The 21,491-nt window shown below is 40.4% G+C and overlaps 1 protein-coding gene across 3 annotated transcripts in view; it reads left to right on the forward strand.

Moving 5' to 3' along the window:
- The window catches only part of rubcn (rubicon autophagy regulator), a 20,808-nt gene extending 385 nt beyond the window's left edge, over positions 1–20,423 (forward strand). Inside the window, exons 2-22 of one of the 3 annotated variants that reach the window (XM_061738466.1) lie at positions 2,618–2,771; positions 3,297–3,380; positions 5,865–6,024; positions 6,162–6,268; positions 6,401–6,617; positions 7,220–7,645; positions 8,310–8,357; positions 9,084–9,179; positions 9,653–9,768; positions 9,862–10,060; positions 10,789–10,896; positions 11,753–11,827; positions 13,923–13,983; positions 14,334–14,466; positions 14,603–14,748; positions 15,416–15,480; positions 15,690–15,928; positions 16,377–16,438; positions 16,527–16,680; positions 16,881–16,974; positions 19,869–20,423. In XM_061738466.1, the coding sequence (XP_061594450.1) occupies positions 2,618–2,771; positions 3,297–3,380; positions 5,865–6,024; positions 6,162–6,268; positions 6,401–6,617; positions 7,220–7,645; positions 8,310–8,357; positions 9,084–9,179; positions 9,653–9,768; positions 9,862–10,060; positions 10,789–10,896; positions 11,753–11,827; positions 13,923–13,983; positions 14,334–14,466; positions 14,603–14,748; positions 15,416–15,480; positions 15,690–15,928; positions 16,377–16,438; positions 16,527–16,680; positions 16,881–16,974; positions 19,869–20,005 (2,881 nt within the window). In that variant the 3' untranslated portion in view covers positions 20,006–20,423. The remainder of the gene's footprint in view (positions 1–2,617; positions 2,772–3,296; positions 3,381–5,864; positions 6,025–6,161; positions 6,269–6,400; positions 6,618–7,219; positions 7,646–8,309; positions 8,358–9,083; positions 9,180–9,652; positions 9,769–9,861; positions 10,061–10,788; positions 10,897–11,752; positions 11,828–13,922; positions 13,984–14,333; positions 14,467–14,602; positions 14,749–15,415; positions 15,481–15,689; positions 15,929–16,376; positions 16,439–16,526; positions 16,681–16,880; positions 16,975–19,868) is intronic. The other 2 variants (XM_061738468.1, XM_061738467.1) reach the window with 2 other exon arrangements.
- Positions 20,424–21,491: the final 1,068 nt, after the last annotated feature.

Consider the following 21,491-nt stretch of genomic DNA (forward strand, 5'->3'; position numbering starts at 1 on the left):
GCTCTCAGCAGAGAACACTCAACGAGCTGGAATACAAGTACAATTATGCCGCGTTCCATTTGTCCTCGGAAGTGGGGATTTCCCAGTTCCCTGTTGGATTTTTCAACTGGAACGCCCCTCGAAGTGGGATTTCCCACTGGGAAAGTGGGAGAGTCTTCACCACCCCCGAGTTAACATTCCAAGATGGCTGCCCCGGTTGTAAACAGTAGAAGAGAGCTCTGTACTCTTGCACTTCATTCTAGTTTTGGTCACACTAAATCAGTCGTATACAAGTATTGTTCGGCATATATGTGCTGCTATAGTGTAATTTACATTTTTCATGTGGTATATGCGAACTACAAACTTGTTTACCTACTTTGTAACTGGAACGCTGATAACTCGGCTGTGACGTGATCCAGTTCCGAGTTCCGACTTCCGAGGTAAATGGAACGCAACATTAGACCATTTAAAGTTGTCGAAAGTTCTTATCATGTAAATAACTCACGAAAAGGACACTTTGATGGCAGCTTCACTAATAACCCGACCCACTTTGTGCTGTCAAATCCTGTTTTTCGTAGGATGCTGTTTTAAATGTCATATTTAATAGTTTTGAACAAAAAAAAAAGGGTATAAACCTTTAGCGCAGAAAAACAAATTGCTTGGACATCACACGTTACGTATGGACACAATGTATTTATTGACTGAAACTGTCAGGAAGGAGGAACAGGTTCAGGGATTTTTATGTTGTGTTTTTTTCCTTCTTAAGCCTTTTTTTTTCTCAACTTTATTGAAGCAAAAGACATAAGTATACACAGAATTGAGAGCAACATCAGACATATGAGTATACAACATAAACTACACAATTATACAGTCACAAATACGCCAGGGGAATTAGTCATTGACAAAGAAAAAAAAATTAAACAAATATCTTATATAGCTTACAAAGGTCATAAGTTTTAACAGCTTTTTTATTTACAGAATCAGATATGGAGAATATGTATTGTTTGATATATGCGGACAGCTCCGGAAAATTCGGCTTTTTATGTAAAAATTTGGATCTGTAGATATAGAATTTAGTTAGAAAACCCTGATTTGTTTATCTTTTTAGTTTGAAGTATGCACACATGGGTGCAGATCCCGGGGGGAACCGGGGGGGACATGTCCCCCACAATTTCTGAAAAACACGAATTGTCCCCCCCAATAAAAATACCGGTACCCTAAATTATTCAAAATTGAACAAATGTATTTTCAGACTTAAAGGTTGAATATGTAGAATATTTATTAAAAATATATTTCTAAAAAAAATAATACATCCACGATGCGTTTTGAGGTGTACAGAATAAAGTATTGCTACTCCATACATTTTTTTTTTTTTTAGTCTGCGTTTGTCAACGTTCTGTTTAAATTGGCACCTGCCCGTAACATGTGGCTCACTTCTCCGCTGTTTTCCTGCCTCCTTCCGGTCGTATGCGTCTGTTTTCAACTAAGCCTTTTCAATAATCAATTGGTGGATCAATGGATTATCATATACCTGTTAGGATGGGTGTATTTTTGTAGTCTTATCCGTCATAAACACGTAATTAAAATCACGTTGGTGTCCCCCCCAATCCTGACATCGGATATACACCCCTGTATGCACAACTCATTGACTTGACCATTCAGTGTCGGTATTTTGAGTTAATGTAGTGTGAGTAGTTGTACCTACGGTTTGTGCAGGAATCTGCATGTACGCTTCCATACACAAACAAAATAGTGTTGACGCAACTACAAATCAACAGTCTTTACTCTGAGTTTCACTCCACCATGCCCAGTTTATGTTTACACGGACACACTCGTGCCTTTGTTACTTAAATCCGTCATGACCTGTGGTATGTGAAGAATGTTCTCCAAATTGAAGCCAATTATGTGTTGTAATTGGATTAGTAGCACACCACCTGATTCTTCATGTAAAAAAGGTTAAGTGTTCATAAAAGTAATGCGTGCACAGGCGTTGTCTGACAGATATCAATTTTAGTTTGCAGGAAAGCAAAATGTCCATATCAACATATGACTTTGAATCAGTATTACTATCTAATTAAAATCAGGTTAAATCATTTAGTTTATGGCAGTCCTGGACAGTAAAGTTCAAGAGGGTTTAAAAAAACAAAACGACAACAACTGAATATAAGCCCACACCTAATTTTCTCTAGGGAATGTGACCAGCTTACAGTTAATTTAGTTTTGTTCCTATATACTAAAGATAAGAGAGTCTCTCTTAACTTGAATTAGCCATGTCAGACTTTAGGGCTCTGTTAAGAAGAATATTTTACAAAATGTGATTGTCACATCATTTAACATGTGGAAAAGGTTAGATCTTTGTTTTACTAAACAGCCAGTTAAGCGTAGGCACATTTTAAAGATTTTTTCAGAGAGATTGTGACTTTATCTATTATTTTAGGAATTGAAGATGATACAAACATAACTGGAAATTCCTATTTGGACAGTAAATTGCTGAGGAGGACAGTTTTCTTGGTTCTGGGAAATGTGTTATGGTTCACATGAGCCCTGATTCTTGCAACCATACTGCTGTCATCAGCACTTCTTTACTTCCTTGCTCATGACTAAATGTGCTCCTTCCTGCCCCTCTGTTTGCTTCTAGGAGGGAGCAGTGGAAGCTGTTGTCTAGCCTAAAGACCACAGTGGAGGGCCTCGTGTCCACCAACAACCCCAATGTATGGTCACGGTACGGGGGCTTGCAGCGGCTCCACAAGGACATGAACAACATCCTCAGCCATGGGCTGAAGAATGAGCAGGTCAGGGTTTTTTATTTTTTTTATTTTATGTTGTCCAATCTTTTATTGAGTTAATACTCTTTGATCACTTTAAGCACAAGCTGCAGTCCGCTCTGGCAGCTTTGTAGGTCAGAGTTAGCAATGTTAAACTTTAACCTGCAAATATACATAGTTGGACAGTTTAAATGGTGTCATCTGTCTTGAGACGTGCTAACTTTCAATGCAAAGTCTCATTACGTGCAACATTACAGGCATAAGACATGTTTTCTCAAAGGCATTTTCGACCAGATAACACATAATCCCAACTACCTAATCCTGTACTTTATGCCTAGAGAGGTTGTCTGATTTTATACTTGGGTATTAATGTTGTCATCTTAGAGTAACATCCTAAAACTTCATGAAAATATTAAATTAACTTGTTTTATGGAAGTGACTGCTGGCTAAACAAACAAACAAACAAACAAAGACGAAACAAATAATATCCATAATGTTTGAATGTGATGTTGTGTATCGGGGAGTATTCAAGCAGCTGTCTCTCTGTTGCAGGTGTACTACAAGCATAGAGACTATTGGCCGTTTGTTTGGTGTGTCCGCTACATCAGCCCCCACCTTGCCTCCCACGTTGAACAGGTGCGGCCACTTTTCTAAGGGAGTTTTATCACCCTTTGTCTTTCTTTTTTTTGTCCAGCTTTAAATGGTGTTGTAATCTTTGAGATCTTTACAGTAAATGTTAAACTGGAGTAGGCAGATGGCCAGTTTCACTTCTCTAATTCATGCAAACAATCCTCAAGATGTGCACACTTGCTGTTTTGTTTTTCTTTCTATTATTTTTTTTTTGTCATGACAGAATGTATTAGCCAGGAGCAAAGATACCGGTGTGTATTGTTTTGTTTGGTTGTGGATACAGCATTTTTATGATACATTAAAAACTTTTGCAATTACAAGGAAACCCTTTGGCAAGTTAGCATTCACATTATAAGTATAAATATTCCCTGCTGGTCAGTACACATTACTGCACTATTTGACAAATAATCTGGGGCCTCATTTATAAAGCTTGCTTGCGCACAAAACAGGGCTTGAAAGATGCGCACGCCACCTTCTACGCAAAGGTTGGGATTTAAAAAAAAAAAAAAAACTAACCGAAAAATGTGTGTATCTTTACACCAACCTGACCCTCGCACACGAACATTTTGAAGATATGGGGAACTGGCGACGCAGGCGGTGAGGTGGTGAAATGAAGCCAGATTCATCTCATACTTTTAATGTTATCACATATCCGACTTATAATATAATAGCACTGATCGTGTCCCTCTGTGTGTGAAGCACAGCGTCAGTCAGGACTCTGGTGCTGCTGCTGCAGCCGCGGTGCAGCCGCTTCCAACTGTAGAGTGACTGAGGACATAACAAATAAGTGCCGGGCCACTCTACGGAGCCCCTAAAGGGAATCAGATTTTTTTTATATATATAATGAGTTTTACGGGCGCGTGAAACCTTTTAAGCGCGCGCGTAAAGCCTAAATTATAATAATAATATAATAATTCAGGGTATGCGCACCTACGCTGTAGGCTCTGCGTTGATGTAACACTGAACCATAAATCAGCCTTAGAGGTTTCACGCGCGCACGTAAAACTCATGTTTTTTATATATATGTATATATATATATATATATATATATATATATATATATATATAATCTGTGTCCCTTTAGGGGCTCCGTACTTCTTGGCCTCCACCTTAAAATCACACTACTTCTTTTTTTTTTTTTTCTGCAACAGATCTGTCCGTGGCCCTCGCGGCGTTTAGTGCAGCAACGACGTGCTGCCACTCACTCGCTTTATTTTATACTATTTATATACTATTTATACTTTTACTGTGACCACCAAATAATGTTGTTTTCCTGTCCTCCACCTCATCCACAACATCTCGATCTCTGTCTCCATGAAATTTATTGGCACGGTTGCCTGGCTCGACACGTCTCATTCATCCTGACGCGCAGCAGAAACAGGCTGCAGGAAGCCGCTGCGCATGCTCCGCAGGCTCATTTATATGCAAATACAATCATCATGTAGTTTGCATTGCCCATTTATGGTAGAAAGTGGGCGTGTAGAGGGCGGGGTATGAGGCAAATTCATGTGCGCAACCTTCCAGCTGGACTGTGATTTATAAAGCAAACATTGCGGTTTTATAAGTCCAGATTTTTTTGTGCGCACACCATTTTCGGCTTTTGGGCGCACGTGCACTTTTAGTATGGATCCTACATACTCTTTTATAAATGAGGCCCCAGCTCATTCTTTACTAGTGTTTAACCATAACCATGAAATGCATGTCATGGTCTGGAGGACAGATTTTGTGAGCATCATAATCAGGAAGGAAGATGGGAAGGAGCGCTGGAGGTGGCAGAGTTGAAGTGGTTAAGATTTTTATTTAGTGATAAAGGCGAGAATTAGTTGGTTTGGACACATAAAGCAGCAGGATAGTAAATACATTGGTAGAAAGTTGCGAGAGATGAAAACAGATGGTCTGCTGTGCCGACCCCTAAAGGGAAAAGCTGAAAGAAGAAGAATATTAATGGAAAGAAAAAAAGAATGCTGCCAGATATGCTCAATTTGCAGATCCATTGTTGCCAGTTTAATTATAGTCACATCATTATTATACTATTTCTATACTGAAATTAATCTAAGGCAGGGGTCTCTAACCTTTTTCCCTCTGAGAGCTACTTTTACAAAAATGAAAGTGGACGAGAGCTACTCATGTTTTGTAACATTTATTCCATACTGTATTTTAACCCAAGCAAACGTAACTGTCCACAGTTAACATTTTGAATCTATATAGCTTAGATTCTAGCTATATTAATCAAAGGACTCTGGGTATCCTTGTCCTTGATCACTGTTCCTAACCAGCAGATCTTACCGCACATCCAGCTATGATTTAATGGTCATATCAGAACATGATGAGACAGTATTGCCTATTGTCCCAGAGTTTTGTACTTGATCAGTTCGGTCAGTATTTTCCAGTGTGCCAAATGTTTTCCTCTACTAGTGCTTTGACTCTTTCCAATTTAGCTCTCTCACCTCAATATGCAACCATGTCATTTGTCTTTCTGTCCACTTTCAGTTCAATCACCTGGAGCCAGTGCTGAGCAGCGGCAGTAAGAGTGCTGGTGAAAGCTACAAAGCTGAACGTTGGCTGCTTCATAGTTTACAGGTTCATATGCTCTCCGCTCAGCTCAGACCTCTGCTCAGGCATCTGGGACATACTCGTAAATACTACAGTGGTGAGTGTCACTTTGTTGATCCAGTTTAACTTAAAAGTAAAAGCAAACAAACACAACTTCCTTCTGTTTTGTTTTTTGTTATTCCAGAGGGTTTCTTGTTATGTATGACTTGTCTGTTCTGTGTCTCTGTCTTTCAGATGATGCTTTCCTGCTGAGCGAACCACATGTGACCGCTATGTTTCAGTGTCTGGAAGCTGTGGAGCAGAATGATCCCAAGCTGCTGGCCCAAGTAGACACCGTTGGGGTGCGTTTAAGGCATTTTCAAATATACAAACTCAAGTATAGTATAAACAATGAAATTGGACTCAATTGTAACCCCCCCCCCCCCCCCCCCCCCCCCCCCCCCCCCCACCAAAACTCTGTTTTCCCCTTGCAGCTGTCCCCTCTGAAGGGCTCACCGTGTCTGGGTCTGTTGAAGAGCCAGAGTCTGTGTTTGCTGCCAGGGGCTGGTGGGGCCTGGAGGAGCGCAGATATGGCTCCTAGAAGAGAATCACTGAACCGCAGACTCGCCTCCTCTAATTGCTCTCTGCAAGAAGCAGTCGCCACCAATCACAAGTCTGCAGTAGCTAAATCCTCCAACAGCGACAACACAAGTGAGGAAAACATGTGAAGGTTTATTAATGTTGTCAGTTTCATAAATTATGGTTTTACCATCTTTTGTGTTACTAGAATAGACTTTTGGTTGCCCAGATTAAAGTATTCTTTGGTCAGAAAGAAATATTTTAAAAATATAATGTATGTGCTCACAAAATTCAATTTTCTGTTCTCAGATATTTCTGTTGCCCACTAAGGATTTAGACCCAGATATTGCACCATAGTGCTGTGAATACACTACCGTTTGTGTGTGAAGACACAACCACACAGAGAGCTGATTGTTCTTGGACAGGCTTCGTTGTTGAGCAATGTCTTGAGTCAGCCTGCAAAACTGAATAGGCTGAACTGAGTGTGCTCATTCAATTGGATAAAAACTATTTTGACCAGTTCTTTGAAACATTCAGGGGAACGTTACTTTAATTCAGATCAGAGCTGGTCTCAGCTGATCTACAATGTGACCACCTTTTTCCTAAGGCCCTCAATTTGGGAAGAAAGAAAAAAGAAAAATGGACGTGAAAAACATTTTGTCCAAATATGCAGATCAAAGTCATGTTTTTCTTCATAAAATATTTGTACAAACTTTCCACTATATGTGTTGCAGACACTACCTCTCTAGCCAGCACCCCGGGAGCTCCGTTGGCATACGTGTCCAGGCCGGGGGACGGCGAGCAAGGTGTGACACCCCCTCTTGGGCTGGTGTCCATACCCTGCATCTCCGTAACAGATTCCCCCTCGCCCTCTTCCCTTCACCCTGAGACTGGGGACTCTTGCGAAGGCGACTCTGATGATGGTCCAGAGTATCTGGCTATCGGTAATCTGGGCCAACGCAGTCGCTGTGACTCCCGAAGCTCCAGCCGCAGCAGTGAGCAGGGTGAGGCCAAGGAGCAGTACCTGCAGCAGAGTTCCCAGGCCCCGAACCCGCCGAGGCGTTCATCATTTTCAGAAGGCCAGAGGGGGCCAGGGAAGGTGTCTCGAGGACACACCCGCTCGTTTTCAGACACAGGGGTCAATCAGAAACTCAGGAATGGTAAGTTACCTGGGTAGATGTGTGGGATATGACTTGTATAAAGACTTATTTTTTAAATGTAATTTACTGTTTGTGTAAAATGTTAATGGAAGGCTATATTGAAAAGTCTATTGAATATTACAGTATAATTATGAAGGGAACCATTTTAATGTACTGTAAAATTGTTTTGTGTGTGTGTGTGTGTGTGTGTGTGTGTGTGTGTGTGTGTGTGTGTGTGTGTGTGTGTGTGTGTGTGTGTGTGTGTGTGTGTGTGTGTGTGTGTGTGTGTGTGTGTGTGTGTGTGTGTGTAAAAGCTGAATTCCACAACTTTCTGCATGTTTCAGCAGCAGAAGCTGTGACAGATCAGTCCGCTTTTACTGTGTAATGTCCGGTTAGAAGGATCATGAATAGTTGAAGTATGTCTCAAGTGTGTTGACGGTGCACTTTTTCCTCACTTTGTCCTGCAATAATGATAAATTATAGCATGGTTAGTATTACTAGATTTGCTTGCATCTTGGTCTGATGATGTTTGGCTCTACTCTTTCTTACTGTTTACTCTTAATTTCTGATGCTTTTAAAGCTTGCCATAACAACATCCTATCTTTGCTGAGACTGTTTCCCGTCTCCGCTTGACATAACCTTCCTTCCTTCTCTCTATTCTCTCTCCTTTACTGTTTGTGCAAAGGAGGGGGCCACAGAAAAATCACCATAATAATAGAGGATCCGGTAGCAGGTTGGCAGTGCAGTCTCACTGTACTCCATCACTTGATCCCTGTCAAACCCCTGTTTTTATGTTTCTCTGCATGGTTAAAAATGTTCTCCCCCCTCATTTCCAGTATTGTTTTCAGCCCATTATTTGTGCTTTTAGGCCTTAAGACCTTTTTTTTTTTTTTTTGTTCTTTTGAGCGCATATTTAAATTGGCTCACATAGTTGTAACTAAACCTTGAACGATCACTTGCATTACTGGATTTTGTTCATGCACACATTTGTTTTCCATTGCCTGTCACAATGTTCAGAATAGTTTTGCATTAAATTATTCTTTTTATTGTTTTCAACTTTTGCAAAACATATACACATAGAAAGTGGATGGTAAAAGTTTTATCAAACTATTATTATATAAGTTAAAGAAAGTCCTTGGGTGTCATTAAATATGCATCAGTCAGAAATTTTTTTTCAAGCTTTGGAAGTTTTGCAAATCTAAAATGTAATTATTTTTAACTTGCTGGCATTATATAGTGAAAAGTTAGTCATCATTTTCGTTTTTCAGTTAAATAAAACAGAAAAAACCCTCTTTATTCATGTTATTAGAAACAAAGACAATAAAATCTAAGCATTTTACCAGCTGCTTTTACAGTTTTTAAGCATGTTCCCATCAACATTAAATAAATAACTGAGCTTAATGGTTCTAGCTTTCCCTTTTTTTTCTTTTTAAGTTAACATTTAAAATTTTCATCTCAGAATTGGCGAATGAAGACTGCTGTATGAAGGACTACGGTCCTTTCTCACCTCAGCGCAGTGATTCCACCACCTCTAGTTCTCTGTACATGGAGTCTCGTAAGTTCTCTTTTTAGTTCAAAAAGTTCTGCTTTGGTGTTTTTTCTGCTATTTGAAATCTGTGAAATGATTAAGATTGTTAGTTTCAGTGTACCACAAGTGTCATGACTTGAAAGCTTTACTTTATGTAAGTATTTAAATGAAAAATAGGCCCCAAAAAACTACTACTTACTGCTCCAAACTGCTTGAAGGTGTAATTTACTCGACAGATGTAGGTTTTAGATAACATATTTTTCGTTATTAATAAATAGCTCATTTATATGTAGTGTTACAGATGTTTTTTTTGCGGCAGGTGTTGAGTGTAGTATTTATTTTCTTTTATACTGATGGGTTATATAATGTAAAACCGTAACTTTTGTAACCTGAAACAGGTGTCACGGGTGAATTTACAACTCTACAACATTTAAATATAAAGCTGGGTTTTTTTCTCTTCATGTGTTGGTGTAATGTTGATTACCTTTTGGTTGCTTCAGATGGGCCCCAGTACAGCGACGTCCCGGATAGGATGTTCAGGAAACCTTCAAAGGGGCAGAGCCTCATCAGCTACCTGTCAGAGCAGGACTTTGGCAGCTGTGCTGACCTTGAAAAGGTGAATGCTTCATCCATCTTAGTCTTGTTTATAAAAATTGTATAATAAGGAAATTGGAAAGGTTGATTACTGATCACGTCTGCTTTTTTGCAGGAAAATGCTCATTTTAGCATCTCTGAGTCGCTTATAGCAGCCATCGAGCTGATGAAGTACAACATGCGGCATCAGGAGGAAGAGTGTGAAGAGGAGGGAGACAGTGACTCCGAGATTCAGCAGCTCAAGCAGAAGCTCCGCCTGCGGAGGCAGCAGATCCGACGCAGCCGTCTGCCGCCCTGCGCAACTTCCCAACACAGTAAGGAAAAGTTAGCCGTCAGATTATGTCTCTGTCTGTGCAGATGCACATTTCAAATGTTCCCTTGTTGCAACACATTTCATTGTTACTTTATGGCCTTTAATTGGTAAAAAGGATAAAAAAAAAATCTATCTTAACCTTTTTTAAAGGAGCTGTATGTAAGAGCAATAATAAAACGAATCATAAAATGACCCCGATATGTCAAGACATTTAAAAATCATGTTCATTTCAAATACTTATGTCACTGACAACAGCACTCAAGCCAGGATATTCCAGTTTAAAAAGAGGAGTTGCAGCCCTCAACTGATGTTTATGTTGTCATTTTTTGTTTTGGCCTGAAGCTCCACCCTCCACCTATCTCCCAATCACCAAGTCAGTATTGTTTCGGCATCCGGGTTGCCAGCTCGGCTCTAATTATCGCAGCCATGGCAGCCTACGTTCCTGCTGCATTCTGCAGCCTACCTGGCAACCTCTGGTCGGGGGGAGGAGGGGGAGGGTACACGCCGCTCAACAATATTTTGAAAGTGACTGCAGTACCAGTTTTGGACATTTCTTACAGACGGCTCCTTTAACTTCTTAAAAATTTTAGATTTTAAGAGTTTGTTGCAAATAAAGTCAGTCGAAACATCTTCTAAAAAATATGTGTATTTAAAGGTAAGATAGGGGATTTCTGGGGGAAATTACATCTATCCTCTTCTTCTTCCTTCTTCCTCTTTACTTGAACGCAGATTTCCATTCCACTGACAGTGGCGGCTCCAGGAGGAGTTCCCAGGACTCGTACCAGGGACTGTCCGACTCCGGCTCAGCTGAGGAGGTGGACGAGTGTGAAATACAAGGTACAGAGAGGGAGTCAGGGAACCGGAGGGCAAAAGTGTTATTTATGGACTGTATTTATTTAGCACTCTTTAAGCACTTATGGCACTCTTGTTCAGTTCTCGGAGAACTTTACAATATGGGTCACATTTACATACAGGAATAAAGGAATATTAACATCCAGTCATTTTTACTTGATTACAAACACCTGCGTAATGTTGCGATGCACCTAATCATCCTTCTGTCAGCTGCTGTTAATGCTCTGACCAAATTACATCTGTTATGTAATTATTTGTCTTTTTTATTTCTAAAAACCTTCATAGACCTATGAATTAAGTTGTTTTCACTGTCAATGCTGATTTTTGACCACATCAGCTGCTCACCTACCATGTCACATTTCTTCATAAACCATTAACTATGAACAGAAAGTCAGAATAGCAGTCTGCAGAGCGTGAATGTGAAATAAAACAAGGGACTTGTGATTGAGGACATAAAGGATTTAAAAGGCGAGTTGTGAAAAGTCGTTGTAAGGTTGTTTATATTGCTTCAGCAATAAGGAACACTTTACCTGAGCATGTAGTGGTCCTGTACATGGTTTGCAGCTTTCTTCTGTGCATGTACTTTGTCTGTTTTCCATTGTCCGAGTGTTGTTGGGTGAACTGAGTTGCTTGCAAATACAATTCTAGGCTGTGATTACATCATTTTAAAAAGTGTCACTTCATGGGTTTAACGTACTTACAAAACATTACTCCATAAAGTCATGCAGTACATGTAATGCTTGCATGCCCATGATGCTGACACACAGTCCTCTCCAGTGTTGGAGTGTGTGTGTGTGTGTGTGTGTGATGGTTGTCTTGAGTTTCAGTTTTTGTCTCTCAGATGGCTGTGAGGGTCAGTCCCTGCTGGCGGTGTCTCAGAGTGGCCTCTCCTTGTCACTCGCCTCCCTCTTCTCAGGTATCTGCAGGCTGAACCCGTGGTCGAGGCTCCACAGCTTCTGACAGACACTTCACTGTGACATGTTCCTCTGAGAGGAGGCCGCTGGCTCTGCTCCAAACTGGAAAATGCAACCTTCCAATTTTTATAAATACCAATTTTATGATTTTAATAAAGGCATATCTATCAATGTTAAGCCTGCCAAAGCTGCCGTGGCATTTTTGCAAATGTTCTTTGATTTGTTTTTAATTAACTTAGCTTTAATGCTTTTTGGCTCAGGAACCCTGCACAGAAGACTCATAGCTGGATATAAAAAAAAAACAACAAAAAACTAATAAATATTCATCAATGTGTGAGGGGAAAAGGGATAACAAAATTAGGGAATTGGCTTGTAATTGAGGCAAACAAGTATGCAAGAATGACCATTTATGATTCGTTTCTCTGAAGGAACCATGTTCATCTTAATTAAAAAAAAAAATAAAAAAAATCCAGCTGCTGAAATTTGGCAAAGAAACTACTTAGGTTTTACTCCTGGTAGCTAATGATTTAAAACTCCCTTTTATTTAAACTTAGTTTAGTTTTCAGCTGAACAATCATTGCCATATTATTTAAATGAAACCATCAATCTTCTTTACAAGAAACGGTACTGTCTAATACATGACAAAATAATCTTCTTAAAGCTTCCGAGCTTGGAGTTGAGCCAGCTGCCTCCTCAGCAGACTGTGTGCTTGGCTGTTTGTGTCGGTGCTTGTTGCTCAGCGCTTCAGGGTTTTGGTAGCTCAGGAGGACGGACATGTCTGTGCCTGTTAGACCTCAGTAAAGCTCATGGGCACTTTCATCATGTTTGTAACAACTTCATTAATCATCATCTTTCATTCACATCTCTCATTCACATGGCTTAAGACCCTGCACATTTTTGCTCATTTTTGTAGAGTGAGATAGACCCGGTGGCAGTTATGTTGGTCAAAAAGATTTAGTGTAATGAATATTCAACATGCAGATCATCTTTCGACTGAAGGAGAAGCAACACTGATGAAAGTCTCACTAATAAAGAAATGGGGCCTCAGTTATTATAATTTTTTTTTGTTTTTCAGTATCAGTGTTTGTTTTTTTTGTTTTTTTAATTGAATCAATTTTACATTTGGTGTATTGCACACTTAACAGGGATTCAGGAAAATATATAATTCATATTGTTATAGGCAAACACAAACATATTTGTGGTTAAATTATTGCAGTATATACCATAAAACCATTGCATTATAAACTGTCTATGATCACCAATTAATCATCGAAGGTGCTCATATTTTGCTTATTTTAGTGCAAATTCCCCATATATATCTTTTTTTTAAATCGATTCATCAGACTTTCCAGTGATTCAGAGATGGTAAATTAAATATAACACCAAGAACAAACACAAATTTTAAGACAAAACTTTAACCAGGAGTCACTGATTTCATAAATGCATCATCTGACAATGGCAACAGAAATGGGAAGACTGTACACCGCTCAGCCAGTTGACTCTCTGCCAGATTATTCAGGACCTCAACCCCGGGGGCGATGATCAAGTCAAATCGTATCGGTCCTGTTGCTGATTAACGGGCTCATTCTTGCTGCTCTGATCCCGACTAGTTCTGAATCTGAAGTGTGCTGCATTAAAAACAATCAGGAATGTGGATCCTGTGATGTAGAAACGGTTTCTGCAGGCGGTCTCCTGTTCTGCCAAACCCGTGCTGCTCATGTCTTTGCTTCATCCTGTTTGTGGAACATGTTTATTTAATGCAACGTAGTCTTCCCACGTTGAATGCTGCTTTACTGTAGCAAATAGTTTCATCTGACATGTGGTGGGAAACCACAGAAACACATCCACTAGCTTTTTTTTAAATTCATTTTTATCATATAAATGCAGCATTGATTCTATGTTAATTTGTTAAATTTAGATGTTCTTTGTATTGGTTACTTCCGGTACTAAAACTCAAACTGTTATTGTATCATACAGGTACGCTGAATATTGTAATACCTTTTTGGCTGGTGGATTAGAAAATGGGTTTCTTCACCTTTAGCGGTCCCATACGAGGTGCTCAAGTCTCTTATTTCACATTTTTCTGTGTTTTTCTAGATGCAGACATAAAGCGCAGCGTTGGTTCCAGCGGCAGGTCTTTCCTCAGCTCAGAGTCGATGTAAGAAACATTTTATTTTCATCTTCCCCATATGGATTTTTTTTTCTTTTCTTTTCCTTGCTATCAAAATAACTGAATGTTAACAATAAATGGATCCTTATGATGATCTGGGACTTTTTTTTTTGATTATTCTCAGCAAGGGCAGTAATGTTTTCACAAAAAAAGAAGAAAAAAAACTTGAGGACTCCACCAGGGACTTTCTTTTCTTTCTGTTTTACTTATGAACTTTAACCATTCGTGAACCAGATAGGGGATTTTTTTTTTTTTTTTTTTAAGTGATTACCGGTAGCAGAAAACGGCTTATGTCTGAATTTTTGTTAAATGTACTTTTTTTCTTGTGTGCATTTCAGCTCTCCCTCCTACCTGCACTCCAACTCAGCTGAGTCGGTAGCCATGGGTTTACTCAAACAGTTTGAGGGCATGCAGCTTCCTGCAGCCTCTGAGCTCGACTGGCTGGTCCCAGAACATGATGCTCCGCAGAAGGTACAACATCCTGCTTTACTTCTCAGCTGAGTTGCAGTTCCCTGCACCGGCTGCTCAGTGTGCAGTGGATAATTGCATATGAAACCTCAGAAGATGGTGGAAATCAGATCTGAACTTTGTTCTCGTTGTTTCACAGTTGCTGCCTATTCCAGACTCTCTGCCAATCTCTCCCGATGACGGCGAGCACGCAGACATCTACAAGCTGAGGATTCGCGTTCGAGGAAACCTTGAGTGGGCGCCGCCTCGACCGCAGATCATCTTTAACATTCATCCCGCCCCCAAGTGAGTTGACATCAAGTTATTAGTGTTCTTACTGATTTTTTTTTCCTTTTTTCCTCTCTCCTCACCTTCATTTGTTTAGTTTAATTTGCTTTTCTCTATATCTGCCTCATCTTTGTCATGACGTGCAGAAGGGAGCAGAACCGATGAAATAAATGTATTTGCTCAGAAGCAGTTATGTCACAGCATAATTTGAAGGGAGAATCTACAGAAATCAAAAATATTAACATGGAAGTTTGAAGGTTTAATTTCATGAAGCTCTTGAAAAAAATCCACGTGTCCAAATTAAATTTCTTAAAACCTTAATCACGTTATCCATGATTCAGACTTCGTGTTTGGGTACAGGGAACATATTTAGATCCCTGTTTTTGGCTGCTCTGATGAGTTGTTGATGTTTTCAGCCTACGGTTGTACTCCCAGATGAGTTTCAAGATTCACAGAATTGAAAGAGAGACTGACAAATATATATTTGGTTATTGCCTCAAATATTCACCAATAAACAGAAAAAATAAGTGCAGATGGGATTGTTTTATGTTGTTTTCTTTTTTTATGCAATACGGCTCATTTTCTTTTGTGGTCTTTGGTTTTAGTACAAAAAACTGAGGTCTGGGGTTGATCAGTTCACATTAAGTCAGAAGGTTTGTTCGTTACATGCATGCTTGCTTTTCAGGAGGAAGATAATTGTGGCGAAGCAGAACTACCGCTGCGCTGGCTGTGGCACCCGCATTGACCCAGGTATGACGAGCCGCTCGGCTCAGTCAGTTCAATGAGCCAGCTCTTTCACTTCTTATTTTTATTTTCCTTTCAAAATCAGAACTTGCAGCTGTCATTCTCCTGCGGTATTTCCTGTCATGTGTGGGAGTTGGGGCATGTTTTTCTCAGAAACAGCTTAATTTCTCCTCTTACCGCTGCTCCCTTGTGTTTCTGACGCCTGTCCCCACCAGACTACATCAAGCGACTGCGATACTGTGAATACATCGGCCGTTACTTTTGTCAGTGCTGCCACGAGAACGCCCAGGCTGTTGTTCCCGGCCGAGTGCTGAGGAAGTGGGATTTCAGCAAATACTATGTCAGCAACTTTGCCCGTGACCTGCTGAGCAAGATTGCCGGAGATCCACTGTTCAACCCCATTGACATCAACAGCGGCCTGTACAAGAAGAATAAAGCCCTGGAGTCTGTCCGGGTGAGTTTAGACTCAGCTCAACCGCTTGCAGCATGACTCTTTATTAGCAACATATTTACAATGATCAGTTTGAGAGATTGGTGTTTCCAAAAATGAGTTGATAGCATTAAATTAAAAGAAGCACAAAAACCCTGCAGTCAAACATTGAACACAAAATAGCATAAACGGTAAAATGGCAAACTTGTGACCAGCTGTTATTTTGGTGCGAAGCAGCATGAATAGTCTTTTATGCCTTTTGAAAGATGCCATCAGATTGATCTCAACTGCTGTGCAGCAACCCTGGAGGACAAGACCTCGTAAAACATTTATGTCAGCGTAGTTTCAGCTGCACTTATCAAATCTTATACAAATATGCAGTCCAGTTTTATAAAGAAGTGACTAACTATTAGTCTAAATTCAGAACAAGTTTTATTTTACACTGACGTGTGGAGTTTTTTTTCTTCTCCAGGTTTTGAGAATGCAGCTCTTCCACATGAAAAACCTCTTCAAAACCTGCCGCTTTGCTCAACAGTAAGATAATTGTGCATTTTTAAACAGACTTGACTCTCAATCTCTGACAAAGAATGCTCCGATGATCATTTGCATCTGCGTTTTTCAGAGTCTTGGACCAGTTTGACTGCCTGCCCGGCCACCTGACCGAGGATCTTCACCTCTTCTCTCTGAACGATCTCTCTGCTGTGCGTAACGGAGATCTGGCTCCCCGCATGAAGGAGCTGCTTAAGCTTGGTACCCTGCACGTAGCTGGCTGTGTGGTAAGACGACCACTGCAGTAGCATCTGCTACGTCCTCGCATCGACAAAACAAATCATCACTAGTCTTTCATGTAGTATCAAACTATTTCAGCTTCAGTTCAGCTTTTTTTTTTAAATTTTTATTAAGGCAACAGTACATTTAGATTCCTGAAACCCAGCAAATAACTTTCCCCTATTTTCACTTTTTCCCATTTCCTCAGCTGTGTCAGGCGAAGGGCTTTGTGTGCGAGTTCTGCAGCAACGACAAAGACATCATCTTCCCCTTCCAGCTCAACAAGTGTCAGCGCTGCGAAGGTGAGCCCCCTTCAAGAGCCCCTTCCTCCAGAACTTCCTTTCCTCTTACCTGGAAAGACTGGAAGATCCCCAAGCCTCGTAGACTGGCCAGGGCGCTCTCAAGAGACAGAAGAGAGGGAGAGGGTGGGGAAGAGGATTTACAATTTAAAGTAGATCTGGAGGGGACAAGTGGAGAGGAGTCGACCCCTGAAGTGAGACGTGATAGTTGGGGCATATTTCAAGCTTTAACTTCTCGTAAACTGGTTAAGGCTTTTTCCAGGAGTAAGTGTGAGGAAGAGGAGCAGGAGATCACAAAGAGTACGGAGTCAGAGAGCGACAAAGGAGGGAAAGAAGATGATCAACATGTGGGGGTGTGCAACAAAGGGTCGGAAAAGGTTGAGATGGGTGGAGATGAACATGCAAAGAAGGATAGAGTCAACTTATTAAAGGTTCTGCAAATAGACAGATTAAAGAAAAGCATCTCAAAAAGCGACAGAACGGGTAGTGAGAACGAAACGTACAGTAGCATAGAAAGTTTAGATGAAGCAGGACAAGAGAGTAAAGAACGTAGGAGGATGTCGGGGCTAGCAAGTCGAGTTGCAGGTTTCTTAAAAAGAGAAAGCGAGGATGAAAAGGAAACAAAACTGACAGAAGAAACTGGAAATCAAGAGGTCGTAAAAAGTTATTTTGAGAGAGGAGAGGAAACGGTGGAAGAAGTGAAAGTTTTAACAGAGGCTGAAGCTGCAACGATTCCAAAAACTAAGAAACTTCCAGTCTTGAAGTTACTAAAACCTCAGCTCACCTCGGTTTTCTCCAAGGGGAGAAGCAAGAGCGAGGAGGTGAGAGGCAGTGGAGAAAGTGATGGGAATAAAGAGACGAATACTGAGGAGGAAGAGCGGGATGGGTCGGTAGTCAAAGCACGTGCTAGCTGGAGAAGCCGCAAAACCCGCAGAGCCAGGAGAATAACCCGAGGCAGGAAGGTGAGGGACAGAGACGAGGGAGAGGACGAGAGCAGAGAGGAGAGCGCAGAAACCGAGGACAAAGCTGGATGTACCGATGAGGCGGAGGACAACAGTAAAAGTGAAGAAATATGTTTGAAGGATTAAAGAGGAAGATGAGCAAACTCAGTCAGATGTAAAATTGCAAATTTGCCAAGTTAAAGTACAGTAGATGGCTGAAAGTTTCCTTATTTTTCTCATCACTACTTAAAGCCAATACATGTTAATGTGGCTTTTACATTGTTAAGCAGTGTTTTTATTGTCTGACTACATACAAGTACAGTGATGGTACCTTTTTAAGCCTCATATTAATATTAAACATATGGGATTAGGAGCATTTTTAGGAAATACTATTTATTTTGTTGTCTTTCCTTTTATGAATTGGTATAGTTTCCATTCATAACAGTACCTGCTAACTTGTTGGTGTTTCATGTTTTGTGCTAAAACTGTATTTTGAGGGATGGTGTGGGTCTACAGTATTAGCTCAGGGAACAGCAGGATTATGGGATGAGGAAAAATAACTGTTTTTAACTAAAACAAACTGCACGACCTTCTTGCACTACTTTATTTCAACCTTTTTTGCTGTGGTTTATCTTTTCACAGTTGCACGTCTGGTGGAGGGTACACATATGTTTGGTAGCTGTTTGGTGGTAAAAAGCTGTTTGGTGGTCAGGTTTGGGTTTGCACTGCAAATAATTTAATGAAATAATGGAAATGGTCTTACATTTGTCTATTTTTAAATGTAAGAAACATTTGCGCTTCTTAATTTATGTATACATAAAAACCAAAGTGTTCATTGTAATTAGAAAATGTATGAGGGATGATTTTTCTGTAGCTTAAGCACCTTAACTTTTTATTTATTTGTTATCAAACTAGAAAAAAAACTTGAACAGTTGAATGGCCAGCTTTTATCTTTCAACCTTTTCAGCTGTTCCTTTGCTCTCCTCATGTGAGTTCTCGGGTCTTCTCGGTTCCTCTTGCAGTTGCACAGCTGGTGACCAGGACTGTTTTTGGCAGCTGTTAGTTGGTGAATGTCTCTTTGCTCCGGTTCTGAGGGTGTTAGTGGTGTCTTTCCTCTGATTGTCTCTTTCTAAAGTTTCTTTCTTGGACGCTGCTCATCACCAGAAAGAGATTGCTGCTAAATTAAATTACCCCTGAACTTTTGAGTTGCATGATTCAATCAATGAATTTCACTTTGGGCTCTTGTTAGTTGTTAAATGTGATTAATCGGAGCCGGCGGTGCTTTGGTCGCTCATGCTTTCTTCCCTGTGGTTGTTTACTCCTTAAGTCAACTCAGATTCATGCAGACTCTTGTTCTGCTGTTTCATCTGTTTGTGTCAAAACACATTAGTTGATTGTTGTTGAAGAAAGAATGTAGAGTTTTGTCTGATTGATTGTAATATAAACCTTTTTATCGCTGCTTCAACTGTTGCGTTCTATTATTTAGCTTTTTATTTTCATTTGTACATATAATAAAAAACACATTTCAAACTTGCATTTCTTGTCATTTCATCAATCCACCTTTTGCTTTTTTTTTCTTCTCCTTTTTATTTTAAACACGTTTTTCCACCTGGTTGAACATGTGGTTGGTTGGCCGGGCAGCCAAACGGGTTGGGTTGTTGCAGAGGAGCAGGGCGGGTGTGGACAGGTTCGGGTTACGGTTGTTCCCTCCCGGAGTACGAGCTGCCTCCGTTCTGCTCTGTCTGTCTCATGCGCTGCTTTTTATACCTCTGTCCTCGCTCAGGCTTCCCCGTGATTGGCTGCGCTCGTACGGAGTGCGTGAACTGGTTTAACTGGTTGTTGGCTGTGTTGTTTGCTCCTGCCAGCAGGAGTCGTTCTCCGCCTGAGCTCAGTTTTGACGTCTATGTTGAGCTGTAAACCACTGACTCCTACTGTCTGATGTGTTTCCCTCCCCAGAATGCCACGCGTGTTACCATCGCAGCTGCTTCCAGACGGGGAAACACTGCCCTCGATGTCGGCGGCTGGCTGAGCGCAGGGAGAGGATGGCGCGGAAAAACATGGAGGAGCAAGAGGACGAGGGAGGTGGGACTTAGTGCTGGTAGCGTTGGACCCTTGAGGAAGGAGAAGAGCACAACACGACCATGATTGTAGACGCAGACTATCTCGCTTTGTGTTCCGGTCCTCTCAGACCACGGGGGTGGTGACCACCGCCAAAACCCTGTTTTTGATCCAGATGTGCAGGTTTTTCATCATTTGTCAAGAGGAACACGGCTACTGTTGATTTTTCAGATCAATATTTTGCATTTGCCTCTTTCGGATATGCACTTTACGTTTTTGAATTCCTCCTGCTTGAAAAGTAGATTGAATATTTCTGAAAAATCAAACGTCATCTTCCCGTCATGATGCAGATGTTATCTCAATAGATTTTTCTCTAAAAGTATGAATGCATTTCTTAATTATATTTTGAGCGTAAAACCTAAATATCACATTGTGTGACTTCCTATGTCCCCCCACAAAAAAACTAAAAAAAAAACACATTTTAAAGTTTCTGATAAGTTCTAATGTACTAAAAACAAAATGAAGACTTAGTTTTTTCCTGAAATGTTTGTCTTTTTGACCATTTTCTTCATGATTCAGATGTTTAGAGTCATTCCTCTGCAAATGCAGTTGCTCTGCTTCAAATGATGAAACTTGCTTACTTGCACAGTAACTTGATGCTACCTGTTTTCCAGCTTTATGTGTAAATGATGTGCAAATGGAGCCAAAGACGGTCTAAACTCATCAGCACTTTTTGGTATTTCGAGTAACACTTAACGCGTTTGCAAAGACAAGTATTCGCTCAGACTAATGTCCTCTGATCTGGTGCTTTTCCTTCCCTACAACAAATGCTGAAGTGTTGTTTTGTTTATATGAGTATGTGAGAGCAGTACAGAAACAGGAAATTTGAAAACATGAATATTGCAAATTTGAGTGTATATGAATAAGTCTATCAATTCTGTTTTTGTTTTGCTTTAATTTGAATATTCTGAAGTTATTCAGAATTTCTCCCCTTGTGTTTTTGTTGCCACACTTTTGTGCCTCTGGGACCAATGAATTTAGACTGGCAGGGATGGTGGAGTCTGAATTTGCAAGACTTGAAAATTCAGAAAAGGTTTCTGTGTTGCAAATATTTAAATGAAACTGCATATGTGAGTGTGTGTGTGTGTGTGTGTGTGTGTGTGTGTGTGTGTGTGTGTATGAGAGAATGAGGCACGTCTGTCCCCGCAGTCATGCACAAATGCTTTGCACCAGCCTAATCAGCACTTAGTTGTTTTTCAAATGTCGTTGGTTTTGGGATAACTGAAGTCCAGTTATTTGCACTGATCCTGTGTTTTGCTGGAGTGGAGTTTGGATGTCACAATTTTTCAGATGTTTTAAGAATGTTAACTGTCAAGTTGAATTGTCCCCCCCCTCGTATTGAACCTCCTGTCATATACAACATTTAGAGGGTTTTCAGTTTGAGGTAATATTTTTGACATGTAACATTAGTCTCTCTGCTGACTTAAATCCACCCGTGCAGCTTTTTGTTTTTTATGTTGT

This window comes from Cololabis saira, chromosome 13 (genome assembly GCF_033807715.1).
Source record: "Cololabis saira isolate AMF1-May2022 chromosome 13, fColSai1.1, whole genome shotgun sequence".
NCBI lineage: Eukaryota > Metazoa > Chordata > Actinopteri > Beloniformes > Belonidae > Cololabis > Cololabis saira.